We start from the raw sequence: 27,255 nt of genomic DNA, 5'->3' as shown, positions 1-27,255 counted from the left end.
TATGGGAATTCTAAAGAATGATAAGTATTCTCACTCTGATTGATTCAATTTTCAACAGGGATCAATGTAATGGCATTGAAGAATTAGCCCTATAAAATGGAAAAAATGACAAAATATTCTCTTGTCCTAACACTTTTGCACAGTATTACAGCTATGGAACTCTTGAAAATCTCACTGGGACTTTTGAAAAAAAAAAGTTGAGAATTCACAACCCTTCACTGTGGGACCCTAGTGAGATCCCTGAAGACATATAAAAACTTCTAAAGAAAGAAATACACTTAACAAATTGGAACTAAGAAACACTCAAAAATGATGTTTTCTAAATACTAGCATTTCTAACATTACAAACATAGTTTAGGCTGTGAATGACAAATTATTTGAAAGTTAATATTTGGTATTTTCAGCTAGAATGCCATGTTATGCATGCATGAGCTAAACAGCAAAGATATAGTTCAGATATAGCCATCTCTAATTTTGAGCTACTGCCAGAGGGAAGGCCTTGCTTGTTTGTTGTTAAGCTCAAAGCTACACAATAAGCTATGTGTTGTGCTCACTACAGGTACCAAAACCTCGTTATTAGCAGAGACTTAACACTGGGTGGACTTTGTCAAGCTTTAAAATAACAATTGGATTGATTGTTACTCTTGCAAAACACTATAACTGAAAGTGGCATTGAAACATGAATCTAGATCTTCTGATCCAAAGCCTTGTGATGGTTATAATTCATAATTTCAACAACTGAAAATATGATAAATGCAGGACAAAGACATTGAGAGATTTTTAACTGAGTTATAATTTGCAATGTGAACTGAAATATTAAATTACTCCATATAGTATTGAATACCTACCGATAAAAAGACTTTTGGATCCACCACTGATATAGACAGGCTTTAATGAAGACAACATTTCTGAATAAGTAGGCACCTTAATCTGGGGGAAAGTGCATCATATTGCATGTATTAGTAAGACTGCTTAAATAGCATTACACAATCTTTTAAGTAATCATTTGTTATCTTTAATAAAATATAAAACAATAAATGAAAGAAATTACATTTCAATATTTTACAACTCAAAATACAGCTTAGATATAGTATATTTTTAATAAAAATCTAATGCTTAAAACAATTCAATCTAATCAAACCTTCTGACTATAAAAAGTAGAAAACTCATAACTATTCACTTCTATTCAAATTAATAGTCATGATCCATGAGTTACTTTTAAAATTCTATTTTAAGTAATTTACTTAATACGAAATATATTATATAAATAATTTTATTAAAATGTAGATGAAATACCTGATTGATATCACTGTGTTCAGGCTTTGTTGCTTTAATGTACGACATTAATGCGTATACAGTCAAAAAGGATTCTCAACAGTTGGTGATACTGATTTGACTTTAAAATGATTATCTCAGACTTCCCAGACTTTGAATTGTAAAAACTGTTATGGTTAAATGGGTGGCATTGACTAAAACATTATGTCACCTTGCATTTATAATTTTCTAATGTTTTTACTCAGTGAGATATCACATATGATAAAATTTAGATATTAAAAAAATGTAAATAATTGCACAGAGAAAGCATTAGGGGAAGAAAGAAGGTAAAACAAAAATAAGAACCACACTGAAAAAAAAAATGCCACCAATAACAACAGGCATCAAATCATTAAGATGTAATACTACTTTACCTTTGATCCTTTCAGGCCACCAAGTTGATCTTTGTCATTTAGCCCCCACACTAGAACCTTTGTCTGCAAATCCTGGGTAGCCTGTCCTCGAGCCCGACTTGCTGAGCCTAGTATCACAGGCTTTTCCTCTTCAAATTCTTCCTCATCTGAGGCCAGAAATGGATAGTTAGCAGCTAAATCATCATCATCTGTGCGTAACCGTCCAATGACAGACAATCCATGAATCTTGCAATCTATTCCTCCGCTTCGACACTGTTTGATGGCAATCTCAATAAATCGATAGTACTGAAAAATATTAAAATGCAAATAATTACTTTCTCTCTCTCCAACTCTGTATTTCTTTGTACCATACACTTAACAAATTTGATAATTTACAAAGTATACATTAACAATGAAAATTAAGATTCCTACTTCAAAGGAACATAATGTTTTCAGACAAAGAAATTATTTAATAATCTGTTACTTTCTATATGTAATACAAAGGTCATTACATTAAAAGTATTTTCATCTTACAGAAACATGCACTGTCTGACAAGCTGCCTTTGAATATAACTCAGTTATGGGTTGGATTAGTATCTGTTTGAATGGCTTCAATGAATAGTTACCCCATTCGAGGATGCTTAAGGATTGGTCAGCAGTGCAAAGTTAAGATTTTGAAACCTATTTTAAGGTTATTAGTGGTTTCAGTTGATTCATCATTTCACTAGGATGGCAAGAGATTACCTTAGAATGACAGCCGAGAGTATTGTACATAGTGGCTGGCCCATGTACTCACCAGAATTCATCCAAATAGAACATGCTCCAGAGACAGATTTATGCAGTGAGTCTAATCACACAATTGCACTCTTGAAAGAAGGCACTGATCTTCAAAGTGCGATAAATTTTGTAATCTGCAGTATTTCATTCACAGAAAGCTACCTCAATCTTCTTAGTGCTCCCTAAGCTAAAGCATTTTATTACTCAGATCACCAGTCTATATACTTCACAAGTTTTGCACCCTCTTTGAACATGTATATAGCATGTGACTACCTTCCACCAATAGTACTGTGCCACCTATATTTGTGCAGCTAGGTCCCTCTGATTTTCCCACTCAATCCTCACTTTCAAGAAATGGCAGGATCTGAAATGAATAATACTGGCAGTGGGGAAGAAGGGTGAGAAATGTGTGTGAGATAAGGTAAGTACCTATCAGAAATACACTTTCAGTGTAAGAAAATGTTAACGTCCACTATGGTCTTACCTCCTTTCACACAAAGCTAGAATCCTACACTGAAAAGGTGAAGGGGCCAGTGTAGGCACCTAACAGTGAAACCAAGTGAAAAGTGACCACATAGAAATAATTAGTGGGCCAAAGACAAAACCAAAGCACACATGCAGGGCACTGCACTACTTCTGGAACAGGTATACTCTTCCCATGAAGAAAGAAATGAACCTGACATGGGCAGAAAAAAAAGGATGAGCACAAGCTTAATTCATTCTGAGAGATGTAATCCACAGTAAAAATTGTTCTAGTTGAAATCGTTCTCCATCGCTAAAACCAGACCAGAAAACAGCCATAAAACTCAATACCCACACGAGGAGAAATGGCAAGTCAAAGGTTTGCTGAAATACAATGATAGAGAAAGACATTTAGCCATGGCGAAGTATCTACCCAACCTCAACAAGACAGACAAGGTTCCACAGCCTGTCCTTTCTCAGTAAAAACTGTTCAAGTTGAAATCGTTCTCCATCGCTAAAACCAGACCAGAAAACAGCCGGCCACCATATTTGAATAGACACTCTATGAAAACGAATACTTGAAGCTAACTCAATACCCACATGAGGAGAAATGGCAAGTCAAAGGTTTGCTGAAATACTAATGATAGAGAGAGACATTTAGCCATGGCAAAGTATCTACCCAACCTCAACCAGACAGACAAGGTTCCACAACTTGTCCTTCGCAGTACGAGGTTGAGTATCACACAGATAAGAACAAAATTAGAGTATCACAAACACTGTGGCTAGGGTATGTGGACCATGTTATATATATATATATATACACACACACACCAATCCCAACCATAAGCAAATAGAGTGCCATACAATAAGCAACTGGAATTAAGGGGAGGTAATTAGCATTTGGCTGAAACTAGACATAATCCCAAAACAACTGTAGGAGCAAGAAGTACAACAAACTGAACCCAGCATTACAAAGTTGTGTCATGGTCTCAATTCAAGTGTAAGAACAGGGCAATACCTGTAATCGGATAAGTCTAAATACACCAGCCTAAGGAGTTGACGAACCCAACTAGTTAGTGAGACAGGGGATAAATCATGGGAAACAAAAAAGTTCTAATAAATGAAAAGTCCAGAACATGAATCTCAAAAGGAGGACGTCTTTGCCACATAACACCTAAGGGAGCGAAGCTGACAAAGAAGCCAATCTGGATCAGAATGGGATATGGAAGCTAAAGACATTGGTATGAAAGTCAAATGGCCTTCCTGGACAACAGAGGTTTTAGGACCAGTCTGTATACAGTACAACATAAGAGGAATAGTAGGGGATTCTAGCAACATCAATAGCACAAATATCTGATCGATGATGTCCACAAGCCAGGAGGAAAAGAAAACATGTAGTATACAACATACCTGATTAACAAGCTGTAGAAGTGTATTGTGTGACAGACCAAAATAAAAAGGTGCCGGAACAAGTGAATCCAATTTTCTTCTCCTTGATTGTATTCATCCTCAGAAACTGTCAGGTTGAAAATGAGAAAAAACTGCCAGCCAAATTTAGGAAGCTAGCTACCTGCAAATCAAGGTCTGTACCTCCTCAGCAAGTAAAGTCAAACACGATGCCTGAGTAGTCATAACAGAAGCATTGTCTACTGTAATGGGAACTTCCACTGTCCATATGTTGAATCTCAAAGTCATTCTAAGTTACCATATAATTCAGTAACAATAAACAAATGCAAAAAAAGAAATTGAAATAACTGAATGCAAACACAGTAAAAGAAAACTGTTGAAAAAGGTATTGAAATGTGAAGGAAGTATAATCGTAAACAGTAGTCACAAAAATATTTTTACAATGCTTAGAAGATAGAAAGAAGATCAAGATAGTTTTGAGAGAAAGTAAGACCATATTGGAAGTACATGATTGATGCAATTGTTGTAATACTATAAATATGACCATGCTCAGAATATCATTAGTATGACATGGAAAAGATATCCCTTGCCTCTTGAAATAAATCTTTAGTGTTATATTTAACCTTTTTGATGTGAGAGTGTAAAAGAGCACCACATGACATTTTAAAGAATTACTTTCAAAATTATATTAAATAACTTTACTATTACTTTTGCCAATGGTGTTAATGGAAGTGACATCAGAAAATAGTTTATAATTCAAATTTCAATATTATATGTGTTTTATTTTCTTAATTCAAAAGAAAATATAAAGAAAAAAAATGCTAAATATTACTTTTTGTGTGTCATATAGGAGTTCCTATTTATTACACCTACCACACAAAGTGTGCTGTAGTTAATGAATTAGAAACTCAAATTGGAGATATTGACAAGTTATTATGAAAAATAAGAACCTCCTATCTTTTTGATTTGCTGAGATATTAATATATTTAGCCAATCTAGTAGTTTGGCTCCTCCCACTACTCTATTCTTTCAAAACCTCTTGTCTAGTCCTACCTACTTCTTTTGACTAAGAGTTTATAACCAATAGAAAGAGTAGTTTCTTGTGTACATAAATCTTATAGGCATTTGTAAATAGTTTGAAGGAGAAAAATCATAACTTTGTCCAAATTACTGAAGACAGAGTTGATGACAGAGTTATTACTCTGAAGAGAAATGTGATTTTTTAAAACTCATATATAGCTTCTTTAGAAACTCAAATAAGTTAGAGATTTTGTGTGCACTAATATAGTAAAATAATAACTTTATTTTCTAATATTATACAGGAAAAATATAAATTTAATAATCTTCACCCTCCATTCAGAAAAATAAATGAGTCTTAACATGTGCAACAATCGACCACAAAATCTCATAAGCACTCAAAATCTTTGTTTTTTTAAGTTTCTTTTATTTGTTCTTCTACATTTTAAAAGAAAACAACTAAAATGTATGCATTTGTAAATAAATAATAACAATATGTATATATACCTTTTTAATGTATGGTTGCCAAAATTTCACTATATTTTGCAAAGTACTAAATTACTGGTATTATAGCTATAGATTTGTACTTCGTAGGCCTATATAGTTATGTCTACTGAATTTTGTATTATTCTTCTAATTTTCTATATTGAGGTCAAATTAAAAGCAAATTATGCTGCTTTAGAAGTTTAACAACTTAAAAAAAAAGGTTTACTCATAAAATTTTAGAAAGAAACAAAACTTTACAAATGTCTATAAACCTATACAATGTACTGCTAAATTCCTACAATCCCAGAAGGATAATCAATATTCAAAAAACTGCGATGTTTATTGTATTAGCATCAAACCACATAATAAATGTTTTGACAAATTCAAAGTGCAGTCTTATTAATCTGGATAATTCTTGTTGTAAACATACATACATAAGCCTATAAATTCCACCTCCTGTTATAAACACTAAGTTATATCATCTGATACATTACGCATTCTGTTCTCGGAGTAGGGGTCAAGTTGACAATATCTTTGCATGTGCTTTGTTGCTTTCAAGGGTATTGTATTATGGTGACACATAAACAGTCTACTGAACAAATGGGAATTTGTTGTTTTAATTTTAACAGATTTCTATTTAAGTCATTGCGAGTAAAATAAACACAGAAAATAAATGTGAAATGTTTAGCAGTTGAAACTCTCAGGAGAAGTACTTTGAAATTTCATGAACAATAATAAAGAAAACAGGGCACAGCTGCTTATTTTATTCCCAATTGATTTTCCAATTTTTATTTTCATTATACTTTGATTATTTTTCTACAGTGAAGAATAAAATGTACCATTAGAGTAGAGGTAATAACAGATAAAATACAATGTTTTACTATAAAAAGAGTTTTATATTTAGTTAGGAGTTTTGAGTGATTACACAATTGAAATTGAGACTTTTGAGAAACGCAAAAGTATTTTCATTCTTAAGACAAAAATCACTATGCTCTTGGATTAGTAAAGAAAAAAAGATTTGATTTATTCCCAAACAAACTGTTTGTAAAAACTATTTCATAAAAAAAACAAATTTTTCGTGTACAAGCAACTTGTAATGTTTACTGAAAGTCTGCCAAATTTTGTGAAAATATATATACTGTATTAAAAGTTATTGTAATAAAACTATATACAAGAAAATATGGTTACGTGGTCGGTTCCTGGGACCAGAACCGTATTGTAAGAGTTAAAGTAGCTGTGAATGAGTTGCAAGTCTTATCCATTTCTTGTTCAAAACTTTTTTGTCTATAAAAGAGTGGGATGAAAACAAATGGCCAATAGCTTTAATATGACATTAGTCTACCATGAGCCTACAGAACAGCCCTAATTGCCCCCAGTGGCACAGTGGTATGTCTGCGGAATTACAACATTAGAAACCAGTTTTTGATACCCATAGTAGACAGAACACAGATAGCCCAATGTGTACCTTTGTGCTTAACTTTAAACAACAACAGCCCAAACTTAGCTTAGCAATAAAGAACAACAAGAAGTTGAAAGTTTTCCCAGGTATATTACCTCATTCCTTAACAAGAACCATATACAAATCCTTCAGGGATGTTGAGAGCTGATTTCAAGACTACCCCAAAAATGTTCAAATGGAATTTCAGTTCACTTTAGTTTTACATACATTCCACTTACTTTGAAGTTAGTTAGTTCTCTAGTCTTAAGACAAATCTTGTTTCCACTTTCAAGTCACTATAATATTATGTCTAAATTTGGAGTATTCTATATTTATAATTGTAAGCAGTTAAAGTTAATTATTACATTAAAGTTAAGCAACAGCTGATATAAGGAGACTACACATCAACTTAAACATAAGACTTCAGCAGCAGTTTAAGGAAGGACATTTACTTAGACAATCATGTAGACTTAAAAACTTTTACCTTCTTTAATGCATTTGCATCATGCAGTTTATTCTTAGCACAAATTATTATATCAACAGACTTGTCACAAAGTTCACAAAATATTTAACCCTATTGCCCCTGGCACCATTTTTAAATTTCTTTCTGCATGTGGTACTGCATTACATTCAAAATTTAATTAAATGACTTTATTATCAATATATGTTAATGAAATTAACATTATAATGTATGTTATAATTTGAATTTTTATGTTATCTAAGTTATAATTCCTTTATTTCAAAGGAAACCTTTCAAATAATAATTAAACTGCAGTTTTTGTGTCATGTGATCCACGCACTATGAAAAATCTTGACTTTAGCAGCAGTTCACTTGTAGCCATATAAGCTGGCAATGTACATGAGTATGTATACGCTACCTCACGTGTTTGACCTACTTGACACATGATATACAAAGTCTGTAGCTGTAGATATAAATTTTCCAACTCTTGATGGGTACTATGCCCATCTCCTATACTTGAGAGTCGTTAGAAAGAGCTCAATTTGCACTATACTCCACCAATGGTTAATTGAAATTGACATAAAATTTTCTTCACGGTGTACATGTAAATAGCATTAGTATTGTTGTCTGCTTGATCGACTGTAGCAATCACAGTGGTTTCTTACCTAAGTATGTCAGAGTTAGAGAGACAGTTAAATTGTATTTAGGTCTTACTTTCATATTTTAGTTAATTATGTATGATTTGTGTTTTTAAAATCATATTTGGAAGTTTAATGATTTTTATAAGTTTAACTTCTTGTCGCCTGGATTGCAAAAGTGTATAAATAAGATGGTGTCATTGCGTGTGTAAAGCGTTAGTGAAATGAGTCTCTGTGTGGGAGTTGCCATATAATAATAGTAAAGCCCCATGACTACCAGTTGACATATTGATAAATAATAAAAGACAAAGAATTCAAAAGGAAAATTAGAGAAACTATAAGTGAAAAGATAAAGACATGAAATTATGCATATTAAAAAATCAAGTTTCAAAAGACTTCTACAGAGAGCTAAAAGGTATATATATGTTTTCATTTCTTAATTTTAAACATTTCATTGCACTATACATTGATGACAATAGGTAGAGTCAGTGATATAGTAGAGAAAATGGAAAATATAAACATTTACCTTAAAAACTTTTGATATTCATTTAGCAAATTTTAGAGATTATGCAAATGAAATGTCAAAAATGTAAGATAAGAAATAGTATTTTGATACTTCATATAAAAATCACCTTGCATGTGAACTATTCAGAGTCCAAGTGCAAATAACTACATTAAATAAAAAAAAATATTATATATATTAGAAAAAAATAATAATTAAATATTTTATTTTTTTCTGACACTACAAACTTTTAGGAACATTCTTGTCAATTCTTTAACAATTTCATCCACTAGTTTTATTTTTGGAATGAAATATTATGAGAGCAGCATTAGCTATGAGTAAAATTTGTAGACAGGTCTAATAGGGTTAAAAAGTGTGACCAGTCGTAATAAAAGGATGATTTTACTCAGATGATTTTACTGGGTGTTGGTTTTATACATTCTATTTTGAAGTATATTTTTAAATATTTTATTTAGATAAAAAAAAATCAACCTCATGCATTCAAAAAATGTTTAAAAACGATTTTTACCATTTTTCATGGTTCAACCTGTTAAACACACTCACCTCAGAAAGTTCAGACAGAAGAGTAACCAAAGTCTCTGTCGAGCCAACATGAATAGTCCTGAGCTCCTTCAACCAAGAAACTGATGGACCACCACTAACTACCACTAAAGAAGGCATGTAGCTTGAATCTGCTGGGTCGATCATCATTCTGAGACGATGGACAAGAACCTCTGGTTGCATCTCTAGTCTTATCCAATGCTAAGCAGTAAACAAATGATAAGAACACATAATGTGCAGAGTAGGAAATTATAAGTATAGAATCAAATGACAAGCAAGGAGAAAAACTCTACATATTCATAAGAAATACAGAATACAGTATTAAGCCATTATGAGCAAACACTACTAAGTAGGAAAAAGAAGCTGGACATACAGCAAATTTTTGGTTAAAAAACTGCAAAAAATCAGACTAGTAAATTAAGTCACTATAAATTGCATAAGTACACTATTCTGTGTAATAGATATAAATTTTCTGAACAAAAAAAAATCAAAACAGAGCACTAAGTTTCAGTTCTTATTTCAGAAAATTTAAACAAAGAAAATACTTAATAACCTGTTACTTTTTATCTATAATACACAGATTATTAATCTAAAATTATCCTTTCTTTGAGAATAATATGAAATATAAACAGAAACCATATTTAAGTGACAGTGATGTAAACACACTTTTGCCAAAAACAGTGTTATATTTTGAGTAACCACTTTTCCTAAGGTCTAGAGGTTTAATTTTTATTGTATTTAGTATATATCTACATTCTGCATAAGTTTATTAGTTACAATGTACTACAGAATGCATATGAGGTTACTGAAATACAGTGCTGAGTAGTGCACAAAATCACAGTATACAACAATACAATAAAGAATTGAACAGCTATCTATAAAATATAAACCAAATAACTAAGGGCATTGTAATGTAAGACTCTATACCTAAGGAAAGGCAGTAGACCAAAGTTCAGTCCTTTTAATAAACAAATATTTTTGAGGAGCGTATGTCTATTTCATTAACTTTCTGCATATAGTATTTTATTGCCAATTCACTATTTATTACTTTTACTACAAAATACACTTTAATGTTTATCTACTAATAACAGTACGAGATGACAAATTTATCAAAGTCTGAACAAGTGCTCATATAATATTATACTATGAGCCAGTATAAAGATCAAAACAGCAATTCACTGTATACCAAGTAATCATCACATTACTAAAGCTACTATCTCTGGAACTTGCAAGAAAAAAGAAAAATTACAACATACAAAACCAGAGGACAGTTTACAATAATCATCATGTCATTCGACCTACTAGATAAAATTAGGTTCTTATGAATATACAGAAACTATCTCACTTTTCAAATTTAATAACATTTGCATTTTATTAATTAACATCAATTCACAGTAAACAACACCCTTCTCTGTCTGACTTTAAAAATGTGATTATCCTTTACATATTTTTCCCAATCAAGAATAGAGATATTATATACTTCCTGAATGTAAAGTAACTTGTAAGTTAAATATTTGTTGTGCCATTACCAGGTTACAATAATGTTAACACTGCTTGGAAAAACCACACAAAAATAAAAGATATAACATTGATCATTGGCACTTTTTGTCTATATATACACACAAATTTTTGTCAAGTGCATCAGGGGCTTAAGGAATGGATACTTGTCACGTACAAGAAAGGAAAACAATACAGATACAATTAATGTGTAAATATAGACTATCAACTCCCTAGATGTCACATCTGGTAGGAAGATTGACTTGACAAGCATAGTTGACATTTGATACAAAGATACAAGTGAGGTTGTGCTTAGATGGGCTAGTCATCCAAAACTTTCAGCTGAGTAGATGCTCATGCAATGAAACATTCTAACCATATAACCCCTCTTCTTAGCAGGAAAAGATAGTTTTGCACATCAAGAAGAAAATGTTGTAAAAAAAGTGCAATGTACAATGGAGAAATTTTTACCAGTGATATAGCACATAATGAGACAAAGACCTGTAATATTTCAGCAAACTTCAAAGGTTGCACTTATGGCACCATAATGTCAAATAAAGCTTGCACTGGTAATATCATTGTTGATTTATCAACACCAAAAGTGGCCAAGGTGTACAACAATGCTCTACTTAATTGTTTGAAAGAGCTGTAGAGAAACTTTGGTACTTCAGAGTCAGTCATTTAGTTGGAACTACACACAACTAACACTGATGAAGAGTTCCGAACAGTCCAGCAAATTTGGTTTAAATGTGTCATTGCTTTGTAGTGAACATAAGAGTCAATGATGATAAAATGACTGGTAAACTTTCTACTGTAGAGGTCTAATGCATATTTTGTTTACTTTATCATTAAAGTTTTTCTACTATGGAATCTCATTAGCTAATAAAGGACCCTCCCCTCCAGATATTTTGGGCTAAACACAATTTTTTTGTTTAAATTAGTAAAAATATACATACTTTGAGCTTTAAAACATACAATGCCTTATAACTGCCTTATTACATTAAATATATTTTAGCCTACATTTACTTCTCGTTCTACCACCTTCTGATGATAGATATTGCTCTGAAAAAAAGTGATGATCACCCTTGCAGAGGTCCCATGTTTGAAAAACAATATCTCCTTGACCAAAAAGTGCATCAAAAATCTTATTAACCCTCTCGCTACAGGTAAGTAAAAGTGCACATCACAAATGTTTAGAGTGTTACTTTCAAAATTTAATTAAGCTACTTTATTTTTATAGTATACAAATAAACTTGGCATCAAACTGTGGTTAGTAAATCATATTTTAATATAAGTTTTAAATTCTTAATTTTATGAGGCAATATTAAAAAAAAATCCTCAATTTCTCTTTGTATGGGAATTGTAACATTTGCTCTCTAGGTATCCCCACTTCTCAGTTGATTTACCATCCCTCCATGAAGTAAGAAACTTGATATAAATTACTCATTATAATATTGTTATTACTCATACAAAGCATAATTTTTATAGTCTTCAATCTTATATGGTCACAAAGCCACAACCTAGAAAATCAGATCCCTCTTGAAACACCCACCTGTCACATCCTCTTTCACAAATTGCCAATAGTTCTATCTGACATTGAAAACAATATTACTTATAATCCATAAAAAGTCAAACTTTAATCTATCAAATGATATATTATATTACATTGTTTTCTATACAGAGTATTTTCAATTTCACTTCCAGTTTGAAAATTTCTCTCACAGTATTCACATCAACAAGCTTAGATAAATTTTTAAAGGCTCGTATCTCAAAATTAGAAAGCCAGCAATATTATGATAGTTATAGGACATTGTTTGCTTTTGCACATTATTATTATTAAATGTATTAATTAATTAAATAAAAAATTATTTAGTGTCATAGTACCATTAGCATAAAAAAGTAGGTCGAAAGCAAAATAAAGGATTCAAGTAAGTACTATATTTCTTGTTTTTTTATGTGTATTTTTTACTATTATCAAAGTAATTAATATGCAAAAATTAGAAACTTATTAGGTTAAATAAGATTAGATTAAATAACATGAAAAAAACAAAACACTTCTTCAAGAGGTATAGTTGCAAGAAACTTGCGAGTAGCTCATGAGTTGTGTAAATCAATACAGTAACATGAGCTACATGTTTACCAGGTGATTTAGAACTTGGGTAACTTACAAAAAGCAATAAAACAATAAAATTTAAGTATAAACTGTTACAATTTTTAAACTATTTCGGATAAATAACTGTAGGTTCCTGTTACAATTAACAGTTATTCTAGAAAGAAAAAAGGGTAATTTATATTTATTTTGCATGTTTTTATGGTGGTTATGAGGTTGGTGTATAGAGTTAGGGTAAAGAAAATAACAGATAAAATATAGTTTTATTGAAAAAAAAATTACATTTATTTAGGAGGTTCTAGAAATTAGGCAAATGAAGTCTGACAATTTTCAGATGAAGAATTTTCGTTCTTAACATGAATATCACTTTACACTCAGAGCAGTCAACATTTTGACTGAATATATTCAAAGAGAAAGTTTTAGTAAAAATACTTCATTATAAATTCTGATTTTTTTGTCTAAAACACTTATAATATTTACTGAAAGCTTGCAACATTTTGTGAAGATACACAAAACATATTAAAAGTCATAGTATGGAAACTCTAAAGGTCAATTTGGAGTCACAAACATGGCAGAATTGACCGAGCCCATAGCAAGAATGTTAATGCATTCTTCATATCTTAAACCAATCTATAGTTGACATAAATGTCATACTCAAATAAAATAGCACAATAGCCAATTTTCAAAAGTTGGTCAAAATGTGTAAAATAAGGTGCTTTTCTCAATAACAAGCAGTTATGACAATTATACTGATGGTCCAAAAATAATACAGAAGTTGCTTTTGTTTAAAATTTTACAAATATGAAAATGTATTTCTAATAGATACTCACCTCTCACATGGAAAAGCTATCTTCCTTGCACGTCTACCTATAAAACTTGCATGCCACTAGCCTTGAGGCAACTCCCACCTAATTTCACATGTTTTAATGTAAGTTGTAGTAGTGCATGATGACATCATCATTGGAAAAAAGCCCTACACCAATAGGAGTGCAACACAACTTCCATGCACAGTAACTCTTCCTATGCACTTTCACCTGTTGTAACTTCATTCTTAGGCGAGGCAAGACAAAAAATGTGCCACAGAATTATGGATGTCAGGTGGGAATATGTGCAGAGTTGAGTATCTATCAGATATACATTTTCAGATTAAAAAAAATGTTAACTTCACTTCATATACAGAAAAGTTAAAATCCCACATCAAAGTGGTGGAGGAGCTGGAGCAAACTGTACCTAGATTAGCTCCCTTCAGAAATTGTCCAGAGGAAAGCCCAATAGCAGGAATTTAACAGGAAAGGTCTTTACTGGAGACAGTGTAATGGGTGACTGTGAAACCTTATTTTTAAAAGCAAGCAAGTGCAAGCCAAAGAAGAGGGCAGAATACTTCCTTGGTGCTGCCATGTTAGTCAATGGAATAGGTATGGTGTGGATCAGAAAACTGAGTAAATATATATATATCACGAGGATACCTCAAGTGGTCTTGCAGAATCCCCCATCTCAACAGTGAGCATTGGCCGAGCCAGGACGGATAGTATGAGTACTTTCTGTTATCCTAACTTGATGAGAATTTTGGGTAAGCATACCCTAGGAGTCAAGATCAGTCACCTGGCAGGACACTTTGAAATTAAAAAAAGAGGCTCTGAAACAAAAATTGTATGTATTCTTCTCATAGACAGTAATGTAATTGAAGAATGGCAATCAGTGGAAATCAAAATCCATCAGAAGACAAAACAGTTAGATGGTGTATATAAAGAGATGACCGTGTGCTCAAATGAAGGACCTCCTATGGTCTGACCTAATGAGATACAAGAAAATGTAAAAGGCAATGAATCAAATGCAAAGAAATGCGAATTAGCTAGCCTACATGCATCCCCATCCAGAGACAAACATACCTACAGGAGGAGCTGACTGACACAACCAGTAAGGGTAAAAGGAGAGGGAACCCTTGAAAAAGAGGGATCCCAGAGTAGGGACAGATAATGGCAGGGATCCCAAAAAGGTCTGTGATAAATAACACTAACAAACCCAAACATGGCACAGGAACCGAATTGGGTCCAAATGATCAAAGAGGTGAGAAAGAAAGGAGGAAGGAAAGAAAGTATGATTATTTTGCTGAGTGATTGAGATCTGAGGAAGGAATATTGTTCTGAGAAGAGGAGAATATAAGTGCAGTGAAAGAGAGCATGGCAAGCATACATAGCACAGACATCCAAAAGACAATAATCACAGGTGAGAAGAAAGAGTAAATTAATCTGGGCTGAAAGACGGTACAAAATACAAGAAACCAACAGCTCCAAAGGGCATGCATGGGATTGTGCAAAATCCACTAAGGTCTCAGACAGGCATGGGGGTCAGGCAAAGAGGACAGAGGAGAACAAAGGAGAGAACAGGTGAAGAAACTTGTGGTACTTGGAAAAGCAAAATTCTATGAACAAGGCTGCTCAACAACTAATAGGAACAGAGATCAACAACTGATGAAAAAACACCCAGGTAAAAAGGCAGAAAGGTGGTTCATAGTATGACAACCAGGAGGAAAGGAGTAATAGATGTACCAATGACAAAATATCTGTCACTATCAGCATTAGGCAAACATAGTCGAAGGGTGACAGGAATGTGACAGGTAGGATGCCACAAAATCAAAAAGTCTGGCCTGACAGGTGACAGATTGGGCAAATTTCAAAATATTCCTCAATGAAAAGGGGATACATAAGAGTGAAGCAAGAGAGAGGGAATATTGACATGAGAAAGGGGGACTGAATGCCAAGCAGACCAAGGCTGAGCTGGCTAAAGAGGTGCCAACAACAGGACATGACAAGATGAGTTGTGTATAAATGCGATGATCCGAGGGAGAAGACAAGGAGGGGAATAGGTATATAGAAAGAAGTTAGACCAGGCCTGGTTGCAAGAATTAACAGCCAGCAATAAAATATCAGGTACAGGTGACTAGAAGAGAAGAAGCCTGGAAGTTAGAAGGGTAGCAAAGGTGTGTATGAAGAGCATGCCCAACCAAGAGCAGACACAATAAAAGACTTGTGGGTGTAGAGACCACTCCATTGGTAGAATGCAGTCTGGCCAAGAGAGGCAGTCTGCCATCAAGTTCTTAGCTACTAGCAAATGATGGGTAGCAAGAGAAACCTGATGTGAATGGGCTCAGAAGAGTATGTCCAACACTTAAAAGCAAAAGGTCCTGAAATGGTACTTCTCAGATGGTTGGTGCAAGAAAGAATGTGGAAGTGACATGACCAAGTGATCTATCAGTAGGAGCAGAAATGGGAACATGCCCAACAAACAGCAAGAAGGTCAAGCATGTTGATGTGGAGTGAACACTCATCCTGTGTCCAAACGCCAGCTTTTGTCCAGAGATGTGCCTCAGTGGAGGGATAGTCTTAGTTTGAGTCAGAAAGGAAACACCAGAAGTAGTATAAGCATGGTACAGTCAACATAACAATTCCTTGAGGAGATGATCACAAATGAGGGCAATAGAGCTGAGGAAAGAAACCCATTGGTCCACAAGCTCCACTGGTTGAGGCACATGTGTATATGCTCCAAGTGAATGAGGGATTCCAGGGAAGACAGAGATGAAGAATATGTCCAAAAATTATGAGAGGGCTTGAGAAAAAGACTTAGATCTAAAAAAAAAAGCCCTCCCAACCAAAAAGCCTCCAGTGAAAGAAGGGAAGTGTGAGAAGAGGAAACCAACAGTGAATGGGCCAACAGAAATCAATCATCAAAAAAAAAAGGAATACCAGCCCAGGAGCATGAATATAGCAAATGAAGGCCCTCATCCAATGTTTATAAAAAAAGGGTCCAATACTATGTTGGTGGGAAGAGCAAGGAATGTGAAGGCATAAAATTGATGGTTGGAATGTAGAAAACATACAGATGATGGATCAAGAGTGATATGTAGGAAGGTGTCCAATACATTAACTATGACTCACTGCAGACTTGCATAGATGGGTTGAAGGGAGGGGAAAAGAAATGAGAAGAGAAGCAAGGATAGAGACCAAAGTAAAGAATTGAAAAACGACTATTGCCAGAAAATTAGACCAACAGCAAGAGAAGAGATAGATACCTACAGGGACATATGTGTCTGATAGTCACTGAGAAGAAGATCCATTTACTAAGACTTCTGATAGATTGGTGGGAAGAGCAAGGAATGTGAAGGCACAAAATTGATGGATGGAATGTAGAAAACATACAGATGATGGATCAAGAGTGATATGTAGGAAGGTGTCCAATACATTAACTATTACCCACTGCAGACTTGCATAGATGGGTTGAAGGGAGGGGAAAAGAAAATGAGAAGAGAAGCAAGGATAGAGACCAAAGTGAAGAATTGAAAAACGACTGTTGCCAGAAAATTAGATCAACAGCAAGAGAAGAGATAGATACCTACAGGGACATATGTGTCTGATAGTCACTGAGAAGAAGATCCATTTACTAAGACTTCTGATAGATCGAGGATTAGAAAAAGAGGAAGGCCTGGAACCTGTAATATGTAGGTTAAAGGCAGATTGGTACAGATGAGGACCAGGAGTAAAGGACATGGTCAAGAAAGAAACAAACCTGGGAAGATAATAAGGACTGAAGCTTATAATGTTAGTCTAGGTAACCAGAGAGAAGACATCAGGGCAAAGAAAGGGAGTCCAATGAATACCATGTACACAAAAAGAAGGAAAGAGTACAGTAAAGAGGAACATAACCCAACCCAATGAGTTCCAACTTCAGTCTAAGCTGGCATAAAAAAGGGAATGAACATCAATATTATTTTTTGGCACTTGCATATAACGTGATAAACATAAAAACATGAAGAATCCACACTTAAGATGCCATAGATTGGCCTGAATTAAAAAATATTTTTCATTGAGTTATTTATTCATTTATTATTTTAGGGAATGAACATCTACAGAAAACTCATCTGAAGCATGATGAAGTACCACAGACAAAAGGCAGAGGTAGGATAGAGAGCATACAGGAGGTTAGTGAGAAAAAAGATGAAAACAAGAAAATGAGGAACCAAATATCAAACAAAAAAAAGGGACAAGGGGCTGATCTCGAAACTGGCCAAATAGAGATCAAGAAAAGGAAAGGAAAAAAGTCTACAAGTCAAGACAAGAAAAGTCACAAACACCAGGTGGATGAGGCATTTTGGTGTGAGATAGGATCTATTAGAGAAAGGAAACAATATAAATCATAATAACAACCAAGGAGGAAAGACAAGTAATCCCTAAGATATTGTGGATCATGGAGTAAAAAACAATAAATAAGAAATAACATAGGCAAAAGATAAGGAAAGGAACATACTTCAGGATGAAATTCGGAAAGAGAATGGAAGGTTAATGTCACTTCCTGAAGTTACTACTCAAAGCAAATCATTCCAGAATGAGGAGAAAGAATTTTGGCCAAAGGGATGGGAGCAGGAGGCCCAGAAAGCATGTGGTAATCACAACACACTGAACAATAGCTGCAATGTCCAACAGTTAACAAGCCTCCAGAAGCCGTAGAAGAAATAAGACCTGTGTGTGAATAATGTCATTCACACAGGACTAAGTCACTATCATTTGAGAATTTACAATGTAAATTAAAGCTTTTGAAACAAAAGCCAAAGAAAACAAAAATCAAAGTTTCTTTAACAATGCAAACCTCAAAAAATTGAACTCAGATAAGAAAATTAAACATCTGTTCATTACAATGTCGAGGAGATGAATGAAGTTATACAGAGCGTAAGTGCATAGGGAAGTTACTGCACATGGAGGTAGTGTCACCCTCCTATCAGTAGAGAGCTTTTGTCGCATGATGACCAGTGCAGTTCATGTTAAAATACGTGGAATTAGGTGGGAGTTGCCTCAAGATTAGTGGCATGCAAATCTTGTAGGCAGACATATGAGGAAGAGAACTCATCTCTGTATGCAGAAAAGCTATCATCTCAGAAAAACTTTTTTGTCATAAACAGGAAGAAACATAAGAAAAAGAAATTTTACAACAGAATTGTTTTTCTAATAAAAAATATCATATTGTATTATATAAATATTACTACCAATATACTTTTGTGGGCTTAGTTATTGGGAGATCCTCACAAATAGTAATGTACTATTTGAAGAATCAGTTTTCTATATTTGTTATTAAATTATTCTATTAGAAATGAGCAACTGAACAGTTTTTACCTAAACATTGTCCACAATATAGTACTAGAAATGTTATTTTCCAAATACTAGGATGTCTTTATCAACACTTTTTCTTTAGTCAATAATTTAGATTTTAGAAAACATTCTTACCTTGCCTTGAAACCCACAACTTTGCCAGAAAGATCTGGTGCCATCAATTAGTCTGTAAGCCCAATTTTCACGTGAAGAAACAGTAAGATTTCTGACACACTGGGACCACTCTTCAATGTAGCCGTTGATAGTTAAAGATACTGGAACACCTTCTCTATCTCTGTGTCGTACCTTACCAGGGTAACCAACATATATTGGTGTTCCACCTGTTGTTGACATAAAAATAATTTAAAAAAGTAATAATTATCAGTGTTAGTTATGCAATAGTTTGATGTTAAACAGATTTTACAAACCACTGAAAAGTTATAATTCACTTACACTGAAAATGTATTTCCAACAGGCACTTACTTCCGCTCACATACATAGCTATTCTAGTTCAATGCTGCCCTCTATTTGCAAACTTTTTTTGCATGCCACAAGCCTTTCATTCCTATGCACAACTCGATTCATATGGTTTAACTGATTCTTGCATACAAATTATCATGTGACAAACCTCCATCAATAGTAGTGCCACACACCCACGTGATTCATGTGACTCCCTCTATGTTATTTCTACCTAACTATCACTTTGAGTTTAGGAGAGAAATATAAGCATTGGTTAACAGTGCGGAGGAAGGGTGGTAAGTGTGAGTGGAAGTAAGTGCTAATTGGAAATACATTTTCAGTGAAGAAAAATTATAGCTTCCAACAAGGTACTTTACTTCCACTCATATACATAGCCAGAATCCCACATTGAATAGGTGGAGGGACCGGAGTGAGGAAGAAAGTAGAAGCATCCTTTGAAAGCATTCAAAGGACACCTTAATGAGGGAACTCTCTAATAAGAGGATTAAACATGGGAGGCTGCACTATTTCTGTACCAGGTATACGCTTTGCTCAGATGTGGAAAAGGCATGACAGATCCAGGTGAAAAATTGTGAGAAGCACATTCAAATAGGAGAGAAAACAGTTGTACAGTGATTTTAATCACAATATATTATAATTTAATCTCCCTGATGAACAGAATATGGGGAAAATAAGGGATGTGCCCCAAGGTTTAGAGTGGTTAGGGCACAATGAACCATACATGGCAAGTCAAATGGGTCCAGAACTCGACCGCCGGGAACCAATATCCATGCAGGGGTAGGATGAGGATCATACCATCTTCACTTGAATTTCAGCTGACTGGAGGGAGAAATCCCAGCACCGGTCTGCGAACAGGGCACATGTGAGCAGAGTGAAATAACATACATACATATCCCACTCAAATCAAATGGACTGGAACTGCCTCAAATGCAGTAACATCCTTGGCATAAAGACATGGAGGGGCAGTGAAAGAGGAAGAAACAGAGCAACTAACAAGTGCACCCACTGTGACCCACAACACTAGGGTAGTGCACTCAAGGTGAACTGAGTGAGGGACCAAGGATGCTCCAAACACATGTGTGAGGTATTCTGTTGATTAGTTCAGCCCTAAATCCAAAACGCAACAGCTGGGAACCAACATCCATGCTGGGGGAGGATAAGGGATCCCAATAGAAGGGATGAACTGCATTTATACCAGCACACTACATGTGTGAGTACATCATGTCGATTGATTCAGCTCGAAATCCAAAACTCAGCTGCCGAGAACTGACATCCATACAGGGGTAGTATGAGGGATCCCAATTGGCACAACATGAATGTGTACAATATGTTAATTGGTTCAGCTCTAATTCCAAAACTCAGCTGCCGAGAACTGACTTCCATGCAGGGGTAGTATGAGGGATCCCAATTGGCACAACATGAATGTGGACAATATGTTAATTGGTTCAGCTCTAACTCCAAAACTCAACTGCCAGGAACTGACTTCCATGCAGAGACAGGATGAGGGATTCCAATCGTTATGACGGCATGCTCCAAATCTACAACATCCCCTCAGACACACCAGTACAGAGATGGAGCATCTACTTGGAGGACATCTCATCATCCACACCAGCAGAACACCACCACCATACTCTCAACTGAATGGAGTCTTTATTGTTTATATTGTGTATCTCTCATTCAGGAAGATACCTCCATGATCCACTACCCCAGCTGTGAAGAGTCTGGAGGAGCATTCACACCAGAGACAGTACCTTAGGTAACCACCAAACCCAATTTATCCAATCTAAAAACCCATTACACATAACTTCTTGAACTAAGATAAACACAATACCCTTGGCATTTGTTTCTGTGCTTGGTCAATTCAACCTGTTATTACTGAATTTCTGGCTCATAAAAACAAAACAAAAAACAATGCCCCTCAATTACTGATTTATGGTTTTTATACACATATATAACATGCACCCCTCCAATTGCAGTCAAATGTAAATTCCTGAGCATGCCCTACTCATAATTGTTACTTCAAATTACACTAAGTAATAAGCTTGGGAACATATTGTATGCCCTTGAATGTTTATAAACTACAAGTATTTTGATAATTTTACTTTCAGTTCTATCCACTTCCTACTATACAAAAAATTTAAGATGCTTCTATACAAAATTTTACCCCCTATTTGACCAACATGTTATGAATTGCCAAAATTTGTAAACTAATACAAGCTCCTCTTTATTAATCTAAACAACAGAAAAATCAAAAATAATAATTTTATTCAAAATGTAGTAAACTTACATTACACTCTTCACACAGGCTAAAGGGAAAAAAAAATTCCAGGACTTTCCAGGATCAAACTGTCATTTTCAAAGACCCAATTTATTGATTTTAACAGGATATGAACTCCACAAAATAACTAAATACAATTTTATTGTACTTTATAAAAAATGCAGAAACAGCTATCCAAAACATTCTAGAAATAACAGTAACACTTGAGCTATAAAAAAAAATACACTTAAAAAAAACTAAGAAACAAGCCATTAAAATAACTTCTAAGTGATCTTGTGTAACTGTCACATACAGTCCCCTAAGTATACTCAACTTTTCCTAACTTCATTTTAATAATTGGAGAGTGCACTAGCACTCTTTATGTATGGATGGCACAGAAACCCGCATTAAAGCAATAAAAAGTCACCTGGATTTTCTTCTCTACAGGTCATCAGAAGCTAGATTTGAAGAGCTACCTAGCATAGTCGCTCTGTCTCCAGTGTATATGCCACTTTTCAGCTATCTAGTGACATGTTTAAAAATCTGTGTATAAAATGTGCATATATTCAGATATTCTTAAGAAAGAAAATTTATGCAACCTACCAAAGTATGCAATTTTACCAATTTAATAAATGAATGAGAAACAAAGAAGCCACTTACCAGGATCATTGATACGGCTAAAGGGATGTCTGTGAGACTGACCGCTTTTAAAACAGTTTTCACAGTAGTCAAAGTTGTGACAAACACGACATTTGTATCTTGGGCCACTGACAGGATATGTTTGACAGCTATCACATCTGTCATGAAACAAATAAACCATTCATTTATTCAACTTACAGCAATTATCAACTTAAAGAGAGAAAAAACAACCAAAGAAAAACAAATAGTGCAACTGGAATAATGTTTTTTCAAATGGATATTTATTTGTATACCTTGAGAATCAAGTTAAACTATACAATATTAATAGAAATATTCAACATATTTGCTTATATTAAACAATACATCCCTTAATTACCATGATAAATTAAGTTCTGTAGTTCCAAGTTATATCATATTTCATCAGCTAAACTAGAGTGACATCAGAAATAGTTACCACGAAGTTTATACTTAAGCATGAGATGACTTTGTACAGATTTTTCTTATACACATACCTCTGAACTCAAAACCTATCTGTAAGGGTAGACAGGTTCAAATTTCTTTTCAATGTGAAAAAATAGAGAGGTGTGTATAAAAAATAAAATCCACACAAAATTTTAATACATGTTTAATGAACACATACTTAACAGCCTTACACACACACACATTAAAATAAAAAAGTTAATAAACCTTAATAACTAGCACAAGTTATTTCTTTTACTGATCTTTTAATCATGGTTCCTTAAATGTTTTAGTTATCATTGTTCATCTTCATCAAATATTCAAAACATTCTATATCTTACAGGGACACACACAACATTTTTTTTATATAATACACAGTTTTAACCTTTTCTGGGCTGGAGGGATGTCACTGATATCCCTTGAGGTTTTTCCTTCTTGCAATGGAAATAATTACCAACAGTGCATGAAACTTAGAACAAAATTACTAAATAGTATCTAGTTTGGGCTTAAAAAATTCATATACTTTTATTTGGTTTTTCTATCCCTTTTTATATCATGAAATTTCCAAACTTCTGTTGTAAGACATTTGTGAAAAAGCATTAAAATACTTCCTTTTGTCTAAGAATAGGAAATCTTTGATTTTCATTAAAATATTTCTTTGATACTATATTTTGCTTATTGCAGTAAATCTGAATTTCAGCTATAAATCTTTAAAAAAAAAAAACTGCCTAAATTGACAACTGGAAGAAGCATTGATACGAAAACTTTAAAAGAAAAAAGCAAAAAAGGCCTTAAATATGGATATAAAAAAATGCAATTTTCTTCATATTAGAGATCCTGACCATCAATATGACTGGAAATCAACAAGAATCTTATACAAAATGGATAATAACATAAAAAGAAGGATTAACAAAAATTGGTTAAGGAAAAGCCTGACTAATTTCAACACCTCCCAAGGTCACTTCAAGCCAAACCGTTTTTTGACCTCCTGTGTCTTAAAGAAATTTGAAATTTTGATATCACATAAACATTGTTAACTAGTTTTATTTCCAGGAGACAATATGAGACTGCCTGTGTAAAAACTAGTTTTTATACTATCAAGACTTCTAACAGTTTGTTCCATTTACTGTGACACACTAGGTCAGGCTAGGTAACAATATTCTTGGTTCAGATAAATTGATACCTAATAAATATGGTTATTTGAATACCAAACAGTCACAATAATATTCAATAAACAAAAAATAACTATAAAAAACTTCCCAATTTATCATTTGTTCCAACATCTTCTAACATTCCCATTATATTTTGTTTTTCTTCCTTGCAGAGGCTTGTTTTATCACTTTCTTATGAAACAATAAGTTACTTATCAAGTCTGTTTATTGAATATACATTACAGTAAATAGCTAATAATCTGTTCTATTTAAACTTTGCCTCTAACTATTTTCAAAGTTTAGTTTCATTTCCAGTTGTTCAGATCACAAGTTGTAAGATCATAAAAGGATAACAAGGAAAGGTGATACTAATAAAATCAGTGAGAGAGAAGAAAAATCACATGAGAAACACAACATAGATAATTTTATTTTTAATTGATAATATTTTCTTATCAAATATAAACCTGTGCTTTGGGATGAGCAGAAAAATTCACACCTGAAAGGTGCTCATGGGTCATAATACTATTAAAATATTTTATCTAGTGATTTGCCATAATTACAATAAGCTCTAAGAAACAGAGGTCAACTAGCAAGTGGCTCAGAATGTTTCCACATTTTAACAAAAGTCAACACATATTTTATAATATTGATATAATACTACATGACTACAAATATTAACAAATTTTGAGTAAAATGAGTAATAATGTGATTATCACGTTTTTATATTAAATTAATATCAATCAAGAACATACGTGACTCGCTCGTGAATACTTGGAACCCTCTCCATTTCTGAAACAAGTCCAGTCCAATTAGACTGTTGAGGAAAATCAACTGTGACATCTCTTCCACTGGGGCTGATACCTTGGGAAAAATAAAATCACAAATAGATATAAAAATGTGATTTAAAACACAAGGCGATGGACTGAATTTAAATAGTATCCGTGAGTCCAAGATTCATAGTTTAGAAAACACTCATAAATTTGTGACATTCTAAAGTCAAGCAGTCTCTTGTGCAATTACAAAAACTGATTTGCTAAAACTAACAAAGTTTATAATGTTTCTTACCATTGGTTTCAGACACAAAGTTAAAAACTATATTAACCAACTTAATACTAGAACCATTTGCTCGAACACTAAGGAAAAATGCACTACAATGTTATCATCACTAACCAAATGTTTTTTTTTCTACTTTTGATGTCTTTGTTAGCTTAGTGACATTTTGTTTTTTTATCATTATAATAAGTTTAGCATGGAAAGATACCAATGGAGCCAAATAAGAGATATCATTATATTATGGTGTACATACAATATTAAAAGACTAGGTAATTTAATTAATAACTATTCATTCTGTTTATTTGGCAATAATGCTGTAGACAACGTGAAGAAGGATAAAACATGCTTGTATACAACACTACTTTAGTGAAACAAAAGACCACTAATCTCTCCTTAAACAATAACAAAAGTGCACACACATACTTGTTACAACTCCAATACTGTTGTGGTTGACAGAGCCCCACTTATATTGAGGAGTTGAAACTGAACTTTTAACTCTCACACGGTCTCCAACTTTTATTGGCTCAGAAGTGCTACAGGTATTGGAGATTCCACTCTGGCCAGGATACACTGGTGTGGGTGGAGGTGAATGGCCCAAAAGTTCTACATGGATGTATCGTACCCAGTAAATTCCACCTTTTCTTTGCCAGTCCACTTGCACATTTAAATCATGAAGCCCATCTCTGTCCAACTTTAAATAGAAAGAGCTTTCTGTCAAGTTAATTAGAAATTTAGTAAACACAAAATTTCTTCAGACCTTTCCAACAGATTCTGTAAAATGTGCAAGAAATCTAATTAAAAGGATCAGAATAAATAGAAGCTGAAACAAACACCAATTTAAAAACAAAAAACTCATGCTAATCTCTAAAAACTAGATAATTTTTAAACTTACAGTAACAACACGACCAACATCACTCTCATGAACTTCTTCATAAGTTCGACAACATCGTACCCACATTCCAGGTTGTATGTGGTGACAAATGTAAAGAGCATATTCATCATTACTGAGGAAGTCACTTCTCTTTCTATAAGTATCATGATTGACTGGCTGTAAAATTAAACAGAAAATATCATTAAAAATAATATATTCAGATAATTTTATTATGTCCATTAGTAGTCAAAATGAAGTAACAAGAAATTATTCAAACATGAACAAAAAGAGAAACACAAACTGATGTATGTAATTACTTATCAGTCCCAAATCAAAGAAAGTAAAAAATAAAAAAAAAGAACCAGCAAAATGGACTAATCACTGACAAGATCTAACTTGTCATAGATATATAGCCAATTCATAACATTTTATTTTCTCTAAGTTGATCTTTTTATTAGACAAATTGTTGGAGTCTGAAGAAAAGAACATACTCCAGATATCAGACAAAATATTTTTTGTCTCTCATGGTAATGACTCCTTAAAACTTACATCAGTTTGTAAACACACACACAAAAAAAAAACATGTTTAAAAAATTTTGTAAAGGAATCTATTGAAAAGTTCTTTCATGATGACACCTTGCTACCGAAAATTCAATAAAAAGTAAACTCACTTATAAGCTCACTTCCTTTCAATTTTAGGTAAGGAAAGACTGCAACAAACAAAGTCTGCCATATAAATAAAGCCTGCCATATGTTGCATCACTTCTCTCTTCACAATATTATGTTCTGCCTTTTCTTAATCTTTACAAAGTTTTTACATATTCCAATCTACATATGATAGTCAATTCTTCTATCTCTTCTTGGCATACCTTTACTACTTATTTTTCTATTTTTTTTCAAATATCTATATTCTAAATTAACCTTGAGTTTCTAGTTTGGTTTTATAGTATTTTTAATTAAATGTTATTTCTTGGAAAAAATCTGCAAATTAATAAAGTTTTGTTGTTTCTTTATGGAAAAATAAAATATTCATTGTATTAGGTAATTAAAGTACATGAAAACTGAAGCTTTTTGAGCTTTAAAAGACTTCAGTATTGCCCCAATTCCTGGTTATCTCTCCAGGAAAGTTTTCTAAAAGTAATAATTTAAGGTATTAAAAGTCATTTTATTTTTTTAATAGACACAT

The 27,255-nt window shown here is 33.4% G+C and overlaps 1 protein-coding gene across 4 annotated transcripts in view; it reads right to left on the bottom strand.

Annotated features, from left to right (window-relative positions):
* Positions 1–27,255, bottom strand: part of LOC106461435 (E3 ubiquitin-protein ligase HERC2-like) — a 295,564-nt gene that overhangs the window by 82,644 nt on the left and 185,665 nt on the right. For all 4 annotated transcript variants that reach the window (XM_022388408.1, XM_013921254.2, XM_022388410.1 and 1 more), the window contains exons 44-51: positions 26,091–26,246; positions 25,622–25,889; positions 24,898–25,006; positions 22,557–22,693; positions 19,295–19,500; positions 9,419–9,616; positions 1,689–1,973; positions 849–930 (exon numbers count right to left, since the gene is read on the bottom strand). In XM_022388408.1, the coding sequence (XP_022244116.1) occupies positions 849–930; positions 1,689–1,973; positions 9,419–9,616; positions 19,295–19,500; positions 22,557–22,693; positions 24,898–25,006; positions 25,622–25,889; positions 26,091–26,246 (1,441 nt within the window). The remainder of the gene's footprint in view (positions 1–848; positions 931–1,688; positions 1,974–9,418; positions 9,617–19,294; positions 19,501–22,556; positions 22,694–24,897; positions 25,007–25,621; positions 25,890–26,090; positions 26,247–27,255) is intronic.

This window comes from Limulus polyphemus, unplaced genomic scaffold, assembly GCF_000517525.1.
Source record: "Limulus polyphemus unplaced genomic scaffold, Limulus_polyphemus-2.1.2 Scaffold959, whole genome shotgun sequence".
Taxonomy (NCBI): Eukaryota; Metazoa; Arthropoda; class Merostomata; order Xiphosura; family Limulidae; genus Limulus; species Limulus polyphemus.
This window is presented reverse-complemented; position numbering and strand designations above follow the sequence as displayed.